We start from the raw sequence: 12,166 nt of genomic DNA, 5'->3' as shown, positions 1-12,166 counted from the left end.
TAGTCTCCGCAGCCATGCCCAAAGTCATGAAGGATGCGGCGCACCCCTTGGGGGCAGAGGAGCCGAGCATGGCGCGGGCCGTGGTCCGCAGCACGGGAGGCTTTATCCTGGGCTTGTCCTTGGCCACAGCCTATGGACTCCTGGAGCTGCTGGTGGAAGGGCACAGCCCCTGGGGCTGCCTGGTGGGCACCCTCACTTTGGCCGCCTTCCTTAGTCTGGGCATGGGATTCTCCCGCCAGGTCCGAGTCACCGTCCTCCTGTTGCTGCCCCAGGCCTTCTCCAGTGAGCTTGGCACCCAGTGGAAGGAGTGGGCCCTGGGGCAGGGGCTGGGGCAGGAGGGATCTTGAGGGAGAGGGCGGTTGAGGGAAATACTCTCAAGGCTTCTATAAGGCACTTGTATGGTATATGCCGCCATGTGCCAAGCTGGGGACCTGGTTCTGAGGGAGCTCTCTCCCCAGAGCAGGGCCGGACACTGCTATTGGTGGCTGCCTTTGGGTTGGTATTGCAAGGGCCTTGTGCCAACACCCTGCGCAACTTCACCCGGGCCAGCGAGGCTGTGGCCTGTGGGGCAGAACTGGCCCTGAACCAGACCGCCGAAGTGCTGGAGAGGGCCAGGCAGCCCCTCGTCAGTAAGGCCGCCCATCTCCACGGACTCCCAAGTTCCCCCTCGTCCTCCGCATTCTACAGTCCTCTGGCTTCATTCCTCTCCATTGGTCCTGGGCCCTAACCTCAAAGCGCCCTGTTAGACCCCTTGACCCTCGCTCTCTGGCCTGCTCCACCGCCAGATGAACTATTTCCCAGACCCAAGCATCCGGGCTGCCCATTTCCCGAGTGGCAGGCCCCCTCCACTCCCTACTCCAGGGCAATGGTGAGAACCAGCCCTCAGAGGAGGAGATCCGACAGTACCCCTGCCCCCGCCTCTCAGGTGCCCTGAACAAGATTAAAGCCATTGCCCAGAAGGCCAAGGAGGTGGCTGACCGGGTCCGAAAGTTCTTCCGGTCAATCATGGATGGCGTGAAGCACATAGGTCAGTACATTAGCATGTCTGTTTTGTGGGGGGGGTGTCAAAATTCACCCAGTCTCCTCACCCTCACCCCCCCATCCAGGACTGTTTGGGCCCCACCTGGGTGTTGACTAGTTCCCACTGGATATAGCGCAGCCAGGCCCCTGACCGTGAGCCTCTCCAGCTCTGGGTGCTGTCCTGGTGTTCCCCACCCACCCCCCGAGAAGATGCTGCAGGACTCCTGGGTACCAGCCCCGCAGCCATCCCCAGCCAGGGCCCTGCGGAACGTGTGGTATTGGCTCCTGCACATCGGTGACGTGTGCAACTCGGAGCTGGGCAACCCTTACCTGAAGTGTGCTCGGGTCTTCGATGACGCCAAGGACAGCTGCATGCAGGTCATACCACAAGCCTACCACCTGTGTTATGTGCTCATGCCCTTCAAGCTGATGCTCTGTGGACTTGCCAGTGGTGAGAGAGCCGGGGGCTCGCCGGCAGGATTGGGGGCCCGGCAAACGTAGGGGTCAGGTGGGAGGGTGGGCCCAGGGGCCCAACGGGGGGCAATAAATACGGGACCAATAAGGACGATGCGCCCTTTGTGGGATTGTGGGGGGCAGATAGGGAGGAACCAATGCGGAGGGAGGGGTAATAAGGAGAAGCCAAAATGTTCTGAGCCCGTGTGGAGGCTAGTAGGAAAAGTGAAAAGTCAGGGGGCCCTGTGAGAGCAAGGTCCCTGGAGGTGGGAGAGGCAGGCTGTGTCTCTCTGGCCCTGCTGACACTCGGTCTCGGCTCTCAGTGGTCCAGGTTTTCTGCGTCATCCCCGGGTACATCCAAACCTTCCTGCGTGAGAGCATCGTCACGCGTGAGTGATCCCCTCCTAGCCCTGCTGCATGCGGTGCTCCTGAGAGGCCTTCCTCCCCCATCCCAGGATGTGCCAGCCCAGGAGTGCTCCCAGACCGTGAATGAAAATGCAGGGGCTTCCCTGGTGGCGCAGTGGTTGGGAGTCTGCCTGCTAATGCGGGGGACGCGGGTTCGAGCCCTGGTCTGGGAGGATCCCGCATGCCGCGGAGCGGCTGGGCCCGTGAGCCACAATTGCTGAGCCTGCGCGTCTGGAGCCTGTGCCCCGCGACGGGAGGGGCCGCGATAGAGAAAGGCCCGCGCACCGCGATGAAGAGCGGTCCCCGCACCGCGATGAGGAGTGGCCCCCGCTTGCCGCAACTGGAGAAAGCCCTCGCACGAACCGAAGACCCAACACAGCCAAAAATAAATAAATAAATAAATAAATAAATAAATAAATAAGAAAATCCTTTAAAAAAAAAAAAAAAAAAAAAGAAAATGCAGGAAAGGACCTCAAGAGGTTACCCAGGCCAGTGTCCAGGAAATTGGGGCCCAGAGAAGAGGAGGTGCTTCCTGAAAGCCTGACTTGAGAGCAGGAGCTGGGGAGAGAAGCAGGGTCCCTGCCCCTGTGGCAGGTCATTGAGATGTTCGTTGTGGAGACGTAAGGCTGGTGCTAAGCACGCAGCGGCAATGGCATAGACTGCGGAGACTTTGTCCCCTCCTCAGTCCACTGTAGGTCCCAACACTGGGGGTTCCCGGCTGGCCTGTGAGCCGTGGGACCCCTGGGCTGACCAGGCCCCTCCCGAGGGCAGCCCCACGCCCTCCTAACTCTCCTTGCTTGCCTCTCCCCCGGACCCGCGGACCTCAGCCGTGAGGAGGCTGATTAACCAGGTGCGTCAGGAGTTTGAGTTCAACATGACAGCCACCCACCACTTCTCTGTGGATCTCAATGCCTCTCGGAGCCTGTCCCAGGTAGCTCTGGACCTCCACGAAGCTGTCAGCATGAAGCTGCACCGCGTCCGAGAGGCCTTGGCTCTGATGGGCTACAACACGCCTCTGCTGCTCATGCTTCTCTACCTCCAGTGAGGGGATGGAGGATGGGTGTGAGGGCGGAGAGCTAGGGCTGCTGGGGGGCCGGCCCACGCCCATGGCATCCTGGGAGGCTGGAGTTTGGGGGCAGGGTGGGGGATGGGGGAGGGTGCCCTGCCCTGGGGGGTCTGGTCGGGGGGTGCTGAGGGGCCTCACGTGTGCCCCACCAGAGCCCTGTGTTACCGGTACCGCTACCTGAACTGGGACAATTTCGACAACTTCTACATCACCAGCCGATTCCTGCACATGGATGCTGTCCGCTCCGTGGCGGGATTGCCCACAGTGCTGCCACTCAGTGCCCGTGAGGCCAGACAGTACATCCAGCCGGGTGAGGGCCCTGGGGACCCGGAGACAGGGACCCTGAGGGAGGCCAGGGATTCCCCCAACCCTACTGCCCTGCCCAGAAGTGCCATGCACAGGCCGGGCTCAGGGCGGGACGAGAGGTAGGGGAGACAGGCCAGAGCTGAAGGAAATTTCCGGCGGAGGGGAGACACAACCCTGTCTTTGGGGAGTCCTCAGAATGAAAGGGGAAAGTAGGGTCCCTCAGAGCACGCAGACAGAGAGAGAAGGGGAAGATGATGCTTCTGGGAGCACCCTGGATGTCGGGACGGAGGGAAGGATGGGTGGGGAGCGGATATGGAGCAAGGGAAGTGAAGTTGGGGAGGCTTTCGATGGGGGGGAGGGTGGCGAGCAGGAAGTGTGCCTGTGCTGATATGGAGGTGATGCAGCTGGGCAGGGGTGGGCAGTGCTCTCTGTGAAGTGGGGGGCCAGGTAAGGGTATCAAGGATGCCTCAGGAGGGAGGATTCCTAGAGACTGGAAATAGGCCACCAGGCCCAGGTGGAGATGCTAGGCCTGCACCTCTAGGCACGGAGCCCCTGCCCACAAAGAGTGCTTCCCACCTTTGCCCAGGGGTCCTCACAGCTTCCGCGTCTTCCAGATGAGCAGACAGGCTCCAGCTTGATCAGGGGCAGGAGCCGCCTCCAGGAGGGAGATCTCTGTAGGAGCTGGGTTCTGGTGGGTGGGAGAATTGGGGAGCGTCCTCCTGACCAGCTCTCCCCTACCCAGGCTCCATCTTCTTGTCCCAGTGGGAGCAGATGTTTTACATCCTGGCGACCTTCCACCTTATTCGGCACCTCCTCCTCGTTTTCCTCCTGGTCTTCTTGGACTATGCCATCTTCTGGGTCCTGGACCTGGCCCGGTACCAGCTGCAGGGGGAGATCGTGGCCCGCAGTGAGCGCCTGAACCTCCTTAGTTTCCTCAGTCCTGGGGGATTGCCTGAATGTCCCCATGTCACTCATACTTACCAGCCCCTGACATTGCCACTCTTCCAGCTCTATCCTCTGCCTGGTAACCCCTGTGCCCATTTCAAGATTATACCATAACAGAATAGCTAAAAACACAAGCTCTAAAGTCAGACTGGCCTGGGTTCAAATCTCAGTAGTGTCCTTTACCAGATGGTGACCTTGAGCAACCTTGCTGAACCTCTCAGACCTTCAGTTTCCTCATCTGAACCATGGCACAATCATGGTGGCAACCTCTCTGGGTGGCTCTAAGGAGTAAATGAGACCACATGTGCTAAGTGGCTGGTGGACCTTTGATTGAGTGTGTGCCACAAACCACAGAATAGAATTAATCTAATCCTGTGTACCAGAGGCCCAACAGAAAAAGTTAAAAAAAAAATACCCAGAACATAGGACTTCCCTGGTGGCACAGTGGTTGAGAGTCCGCCTGCCAATGCAGGGGACATGAGTTCGAGCCCTGGTCCGGGAAGATCTATATGCCACGGAGCAACTAAGCCTGTGCGCCACAACTACTGAGCCTGCACTCTAGAGCCCACGAGCCACAACTACTGAGCCCACGTGCCACAACTACTGAAGCCCGCGTGCCTAGAGCCTGTGCTCCACAACAAAGAGAAGCCACCGCAATGAGAAGCCTGCACACCGCAATGAAGAGTAGCCGCTGCTCGCCCCAACTAGAGAAAGCCCGCACGCAGCAACGAAGACCCAATGCAGCCAAATATAAATTAAAAAAAAAAAAAACCCAAAACAATCCATAAAACACTTAGTTCAGTACCCACTACACAGTCAATGCTTAGCAAATGCTTCATTTTTTTTAAATTTAAATTTAAATTTTATTGAAGTATAGTTGACTTACAATGTTGTGTTAATTTCTGCTGTACAGAAAAGTGATTCAGTTATACATAATATATATATTCTTTTTCCTATTCTTTTCCATTATGGTTTATCACAGGATATTGAATATAGTTCCCTGTACTATACAGTAGGACCTTGTTTATCCATTCTACATATAATAGTTTGCATCTGCTAATCCCAAACTCCCAATCCTTTCCTCCCCCAGGCAAATGCTTTAAAATAAATGCTTCTGGGTGGTCACGGAGTCAGGGGATGGACTCACTGACCATTAAGGTCATTTCAAATCTGGTAGCCTGGGAAGGCAGACCAGGCACCAGTGCCAGCCAGCTCTGGACCATGGAGCCAGTCCCAGGTGCCAAGGGCTGATGTTAGGCCCCAGGGCACCATGAGGGTGCTTAGGGCGTCCAAGGCCCCTGGCTGAGGGCCTGGGGGCCATCTCTATGCCCTGCACTGTCCACTCTCCACCCTCCAGAAAGTATGGCCTTTCCGGCATGGTGGAGTGGGCAGCTGCCAAGAGCATCCCTCACACAGTGTCTTGGTGCCAGGCCCTGTGCTAATATCCATAACTGTGGAAGGCACCGGCTCTACTGGGAAGATTTACCGCGACCTGGTGTCGGCATTTGATGTCCTGCAGCAAGGCAACATCACCATCTTGTCCCAGCGCTGCCTCCTGCGTCCCTCGGAGCCCAACACCACTGGTTACATAGTCATCGGTATCCACATCCCTGAGGGCACTGGGGGAATAGACACCATTCAGGGAAGGAGGCGCAGACTGCTGAGGGTGAGCGTGGCTGGCACCTCGTGCCCTCCGACAGTGGCTTACTGTGTCTTCTGTGCCCCCAGGTGTCATGTATGGCCTGTGCTTCTTCATCACTTTGTTTGGCAACTATGTCAGTCGCCTGCGGCGGGTCATCTGTGCCTCCTACTACCCATCCCGGGAACAGGTGAGGGGTCCGTGGCCAGTTCCTGCCCGCCTCCCCAGGCTGCTAAGATCATGGCTGTCTGTCTTGGTTTGGGGGAGTTAAGAGGTCTTCAGCAGCCCAGCTCTCTCCCCTCTGGTTGAACCCCAAAGCAAATGATCTGGACTGCAGATGGCAGAACTGGTGCCTCTTGGGGCAGGGCTTTCTGAGACAAAGCTTGCCTCCAAAGTTTTGTTAAAACCCTAGGGGGACAGGAGCCATGTTAACATGTTGAGGTGTGAATGGAAACTCACCATTTGTTTACTCATTTATGACCCACTCACTGAGCATCCACCGTATGCCAGTTACCATGCTGGCCTCAAGGATGCCAAGGTGAACCAGACACAGTCTTGAGGCAGGCCGGACAGGCTTTTATTTATTTATTTATTTATTTATTTATTTATTTATTTATGGCTGTGTTGTGTCTTCCTTTCTGTGCGAGGGCTTTCTCTAGTTGTGGCAAGCGGGGGCCACTCCTCATCGCGGTGCGCGGGCCTCTCACTATCGCGGCCTCTCTTGTTGCGGAGCACAGGCTGCAGACGCGCAGGCTCAGTAATTGTGGCTCACGGGCCTAGTTGCTCCGCGGCATGTGGGATCCTCCCAGACCAGGGCTCGAACCCGTGTCCCCTGCATTGGCAGGCAGATTCTCAACCACTGCGCCACCAGGGAAGCCCCCGGACAGGCTTTTAACAAGATGTTACAATGAAAAAAGTGTTTTTATTAAGGAATGAATAAAGTGTTATGGAAACCCAGAGGAGGGAATGGGTGAATCCATCTAGGGAAGTCCCAAAGTCTTCCCCCAGAAAGGGGCATTGAGCCAAGCCTAGAGAGATTCATAGGAGTTGGACAGAAGGCAAAGGTAGGGAGTGAGGTGGGAGCAGAGGGCATTCCACGTAGAAGAAACAGGATCAAGGGCACCCCATCCTTGACCTCCCCTCCAGCAGGAGAGGATCTCCTACCTCTACAATGTACTTCTGAGCCGCCGAACCAAGCTTTTGGCTGCCCTGCACCGATCAGTGAGGAGACGGGCAGCTGACCAGGGCCACATGAGTGTCCTCCAGGTGCTGGCCAGGCGGTGAGCCCACTGTCCTTCCTTATATGAAGTGGGGTGAGAGGGGGTAGAAAAAGAGCCAGAGGTCAGAATGGATCACTGTCCTTCCTAGGTGTCCAGAGGTTTGTTTGAAGAGGGTGCTCATTCCATGGCATTCATGCATGAATGGATTGAGGATGAGAATTCTTAGGGGTGGGGAGTGAAAGGAGGAGGAGGACAGGAAGCAGAGATGTTGTTGCTATAGTCAGAGGGATGGAGGTTAGCCTGCAGGAAGCACTACCCTTGGTTTGGAGGGTGGTGCTAGAGAAGACAAGGGTTAGCTACGCTGGCTGGGCTGGCCTCTTTTTCTAAAAAATTAATTAATTTTAAAATTGAAATATAGTCGATTTACAATGTTGTGTTAATTTCTGCTGTGTAGCAAAGTGATTCAGCCACACACACACATAAACACTTTTTTTTATATATATTCTTTTCCTTTATGGTTTATCACAGGATATTGAATATAGTTCCCTGTGCTATACAGTAGGACCTTGTTGTTTATCCATTCTATATATAATAGTTTGCATCTGCTAACCCCAAACTCCCACTCCATCCCTCCCTCACCCCCCTCCCCTTTGGCAACCACATGTCTGTGAGTCTGTTTCTGTTTCATAAAAGTTCATTTGTGTCATATTTTAGATATCATATATAAGCCATATCACATAGTATTTCTCTTTCTGACTTACTTCACTTAGTATGATAATATCTAGGTCCATCCATGTTGCTGCAAATGGCATTATTTCATTCTCTTTTATGGCTGAGTAGTATTCCATTGTATATATGTACCACATCTTCTTTATCCATTCATCTGTCCTTGGACATTTAGGTTGTTTCCATGTCTTGGCTATTGTGAATAGTGCTGCTATGAACATAGAGGTGTATTATCTTTTTAATTAATTAATTAATTTTTGGCTACGTTGGGTCTTCGTTGCTGCACACAGGCTTTCTCTAGTTGCGGCGAGTGGGGGCTACTCTTTGTTGCAGTGTGCGGGCTTCTCATTGTGGTGGCTTCTCTTGTTGTGGAGCAGGGGCTCTAGGCGCGCAGGCTTCAGTAGTTGTGGCTCGCGGGCTCTAGAGCGCAGTCTCAGTAGTTGTGACACACCAGCTTAGTCGCTCCATGGCAAGTGGGATCTTCCCAGACCAGGGCTCGAACCCGTGTCCCCTGCATTGGCAGGCAGATTCTTAACCACTGCACCACCAGGGAAGTCCCAGGGGTGTATGTATCTTTTTGAATTACATTTTTGTCTGGATATATTGGGCTGGCCTGCTTAGTGTCTGGGACCCCTCTCCTCAGGTGCTCCTGCCTGGCTCCGTTTATCAGCCACTCTAGGCAGCAGCAGACCTACTGCCTGGGCTGCGGGCAGCCCCAGGATGAGGGGGACACAGAGAATTCGGTGTCCTGCAGTACCCCAGGCTGCCGAGGTGAGACTCCTTGGGAGTATGCCTCTCCCTTCTGGGACTCACCACATTTGCATATGACAATCAGCTGTTGTCCTTCTTTTATGGACTTCTCCTGTACCTCACCTTTTGTACCCCTCCCTTCATTACTATGCATGTCCTCATTTACACAGAGCCCTCAGGTAGCTCATTTTCTCTGTGAGCCTTAATCCTCCAGTGCAAATAGAATTTATATGCAAGTGGCGTTGCAGCAACTCCCTAGTGTGCACCGCTTGATGAGGATGGTCCTCCCAAGGGTGGGGTCGGGGAGGCAAGGGCTGAAAGCTGGGGAGCACAGTGGTTGGGGGGGGGTACAAGTTTACCTCGTTTCCCCCCGGCCTCCTCCAGGTCTCTTCTGTCTCACCTGCTTCCGCCTCCTGGACAACACCTGCTCCGTGTGTGCATCTCCCCTCTCCTACCAGGGGCAGCTGGACCTGGAGCTGTGAGTCTCCAGCGACATGGGGTGGCCGGAGTCTGTGGGGGCAGTGGGAGCAGCCACCCCTCCCCCAGGACCTCTGTGGGCTACTGAGATGGGAGGCTTCTCCAGGGACTCCAGTGATGAGGACGGCCCCCGCCTATGGCTGGCGGCAGCTCGCAGAAAGGGTCCTGAGCAGGAGGCGTTACTGCAGCAATGGCTCCAAGAAACGCTGGGCAGGCCCCTCTTTTCGGATTCCAGCTCCGAATTCAGGTGAGCAGAAAGCTGAAGGAGTTGGGGCCTGGGAGGCCTAAGATGTTCTGTCACATTTACCAAGGGCTTCTTGGGTGCTAGAGCTGGAGATGGAGATAAAGGGAGGGGAGGGAAGGGAGGCTTGCCCTGGAGGAGCCCACCAAATGGTGGGGGAGAGTGACATCAAATAGATCAGTGACAAATGTGGAGAGCGCCCCGATCAAGGAGTGAAGCAGGCTCTGGGCAGCACAGAGGACAGAACAACCTGTTTGGGATGGGGGGATATTAATGAAGGCTTCATAGAAGAAGTGAAAAAAGAGGTGGTTTGGGGGCACCCCGGGGGTTTGTTAGGCTGAGGAGTCGAGGAGAGCATTCCAGGGGGAGGCTTTTGTGTGTGAGTTTGGAGAACATGAGACACTTAGGAGGTGCGCGGGGGCGTGGGGGCTGGCGGAGCTAAGGGAGATGTGTATGTGTGGCTGGGTGGAGACCGCAGAGCATGCTGGGAGATGAGGCAGGGAGAGGTGGGAGAGGGCCTCACTTTGCCATCTGAAGATCCTCAGTCAGAAAGTGATATAATCATATTTGTCTTTTAGGACAGTAAGCTAAGGAGGCAGAATGGAGGCTGGGCAGGAACAGGGAGACCAGAGAGGAGGCTGTCTTATCTCAGGAAAAGTTGGTGATGGCCTCAGGATTGAGGTGCTGAGAATGACAGGGAGTTTATGCTTGGGACCGGGCAGTGTTAAGGCAAGAGGGGAAACAGGTTCTGCAGAAAGAGGAATGGCCCAGTTCGAGACCTTTGAGGTATCTGTAGGGAATCCAGCGGGAGATGCCCAGGGGACAGTTAGAAAAGGGCAGGGCTCTGGGCCAGAGGTGTCTTTTGGGGGGGTTGTTGACTTAGAGACTGTAAGAGAGAGGATGAGCTAGATCACCCTGGCAGAGGGCAGGGCAGGAGAGGAGGGGACAGGGACAGAACCCTGAGGGGCTCAATCACAAGCCAAGGAGGGGAGAGGCTCACGCACAGAGAGACAAGCATATCAAACGCTGTGAGATGATCAAGTAGGATGAAGCCTGAAGATTGGCCATTGAATTTGGCAGTTGAGAGATCCTTGGAGTGGCTTATGGGAACATTTCTCATGGTGTGGGGAAGGCCAACACCAGTCTTAATGGGTTGAGGGGGGGTGACTGGTAGAGAAGACTCAGAAACAGAAATGGGGTTCGCGGCTCTGTGTCACTGTTGCAAGAAGTTTGAGAATTCTTTTTCTTTTTAATATAACTGCTGTAGTTAAAAAAAGGAAGCTTGATGGTAGAGGAGGGAGTTAGCTTCATAGAACAAAAGAGTAGCTTGAAGGGAACCTAAAGGATTTTTCTTTATCCAAGTATAGGGAGATTTGAGCATTTCAGAGGTGAAAAAGAGAGCGCTGAAGAGAGAGGGATGCCAGAGAGATGGGATCTAAGGCCAGGTGAACAGGGTGGCCTCAGATAGGAGCGGGCTCACCTGAGGCAGGAGGGGAGAGGGTATGTTCCTCTGAGCAGAGCCGAGCCTGCTCCCGTCTGGTGGCCTTGCTTTTCTCAGGGAGGGTGGGGGGGGCGGGGGTAGGAGGCAAGCACACCTGCTAAGACAGCAAAGAAGGGGTCTGGGAGTGGAATAAAAGTTTCAAGGAGTGGGTGGTGGAGGCTGAAATATCTGCCTTGGGGACTGCACAAAGGAGCCAGCGGGGGAGGTTAAGAGATTTCCAGGTAGCGTTACAGGCTCAGATGAAGTTGAAAACCATAACGTGTAATGACTGACTCCAGCGTGCTTGGTTATTCGGTTTTTTTCGAGCAAATCTGGTAGCCATGAACAGGATTCCAGGGTTGAAGGTTTTTTCTGGGCAGGTCAGGAGAAGGATAAGATGGGGAGAGAATTGGGGTGTCTTTAGTCAAGAGTGTCTGAGATGACTGACTTTGGGGAAGACAAGGCACTGAGACTCCAGGGGGCAGTCCTAGGTCTATGTCTCGACGGGGGTGTTAGAGCAGAGGCCAGGAGGGACACAGAGAATGGGCCACGCCTGGGAAGAATTCGGGGATAAATGAAGAGAGTGGCCAAGGTTGAGGGTGAGGTCCGAGTGGGAGCAGAGGTGAAGGTCATTATGGCCAAGGAGGTTGAGTACTGAAAGGCGAGTGTTGGAAGAGTCCGCCCACTAGTGAGGAGGCGGCTGGGCCATGCCAACAGCCCAAGTCTGGTACCAGCACCCTGGATGGGTATGGCAGGGTGTCTGCGAGGCCTGGGGAGATGGCCGCAGCCCGGGGTGTAGCTGCCATGGCAGCCAGGGGATTTGCAATACACCACAGGCCTGCCGAGTTTGAGAAAGGCAAGCAACCTTCACTCGGGAGGACTGTAAAGAAAACTTTCCAGCGGTCACATTCCAGGGCGAATGGGGCACTGGAAGTAGTAATGAGTTGAGGGGTTGAAGGGGAAGCAAAGTTTTATTTTTAGAGGTTTCAGAGGGCTCAGTGAAGTTAAAAGCTGGGTCGCCAGAGGGGATAGCTTGAGCCTTGAGGGGCTATTATTCCCAAGGTCACTGCTGGTTCTGCCCTTACTACCCACATGACCTTGGGCAAATCGCTGCACACTCATCTCTCAGCCTAAAATCAGAAGCTATCTACAGCCATGAGCTCGTTTGCCTTGGGGGGCCTGTGAGAGCAGCAGTGGCTGGTAAATAACAGGAGCCAAATCTGAACAGATGGGGCAGGGGCAGGAGGCAGGAATGCACCTGTGAAAACAGAATGTTGGTGACTGGGCCACTCCTTCCTTTCCTCGCTAGTGACCTGGATGAGGAAAAGGGGCCTTGGAAGAGGAGGCACAGGTAGCAGCGCCCACCTGAGGCCCAGTCTGTCAGCATACCCATGCCCCCTCAGCCCTCCTGACCACCTCAGAAATCCTCTGCCCCCAA

General features: G+C 54.8%; 1 protein-coding gene across 1 annotated transcript; it reads left to right on the top strand.

Annotated features, from left to right (window-relative positions):
- The first annotated feature begins 14 nt into the window (after positions 1-14).
- On the top strand, positions 15-12,083 carry DCST2 (DC-STAMP domain containing 2). Its single transcript, XM_007178464.3, has 15 exons — positions 15-282; positions 459-629; positions 926-1,027; positions 1,274-1,471; positions 1,797-1,862; positions 2,706-2,919; positions 3,097-3,254; positions 3,993-4,157; positions 5,626-5,793; positions 5,924-6,024; positions 6,984-7,114; positions 8,424-8,551; positions 8,915-9,008; positions 9,114-9,254; positions 12,038-12,083. The coding sequence occupies exons 1-15, from the start codon at positions 15-17 to the stop codon at positions 12,081-12,083; spliced, it is 2,151 nt and encodes a 716-aa protein (XP_007178526.2).
- The last annotated feature ends 83 nt before the right edge of the window (positions 12,084-12,166 follow it).

This window comes from Balaenoptera acutorostrata, chromosome 1, assembly GCF_949987535.1.
Source record: "Balaenoptera acutorostrata chromosome 1, mBalAcu1.1, whole genome shotgun sequence".
Taxonomy (NCBI): Eukaryota; Metazoa; Chordata; class Mammalia; order Artiodactyla; family Balaenopteridae; genus Balaenoptera; species Balaenoptera acutorostrata.
The sequence above is the reverse complement of the archived record's forward strand: the minus strand, read 5'-3'. Positions and strand labels throughout refer to the sequence as shown.

Coding starts and splice junctions, on each gene's coding strand:
- DCST2 (XM_007178464.3), top strand. CDS start 15: ATGCCCAAAGTCATGAAGGATGCGGCGCACCCCTTGGGGGCAGAGGAG. Junction 3,255..3,992: donor CAGACAGTACATCCAGCCGG/GTGAGGGCCCTG, acceptor TCCCCTACCCAG/GCTCCATCTTCTTGTCCCAG. Junction 7,115..8,423: donor CTCCAGGTGCTGGCCAGGCG/GTGAGCCCACTG, acceptor CCCTCTCCTCAG/GTGCTCCTGCCTGGCTCCGT.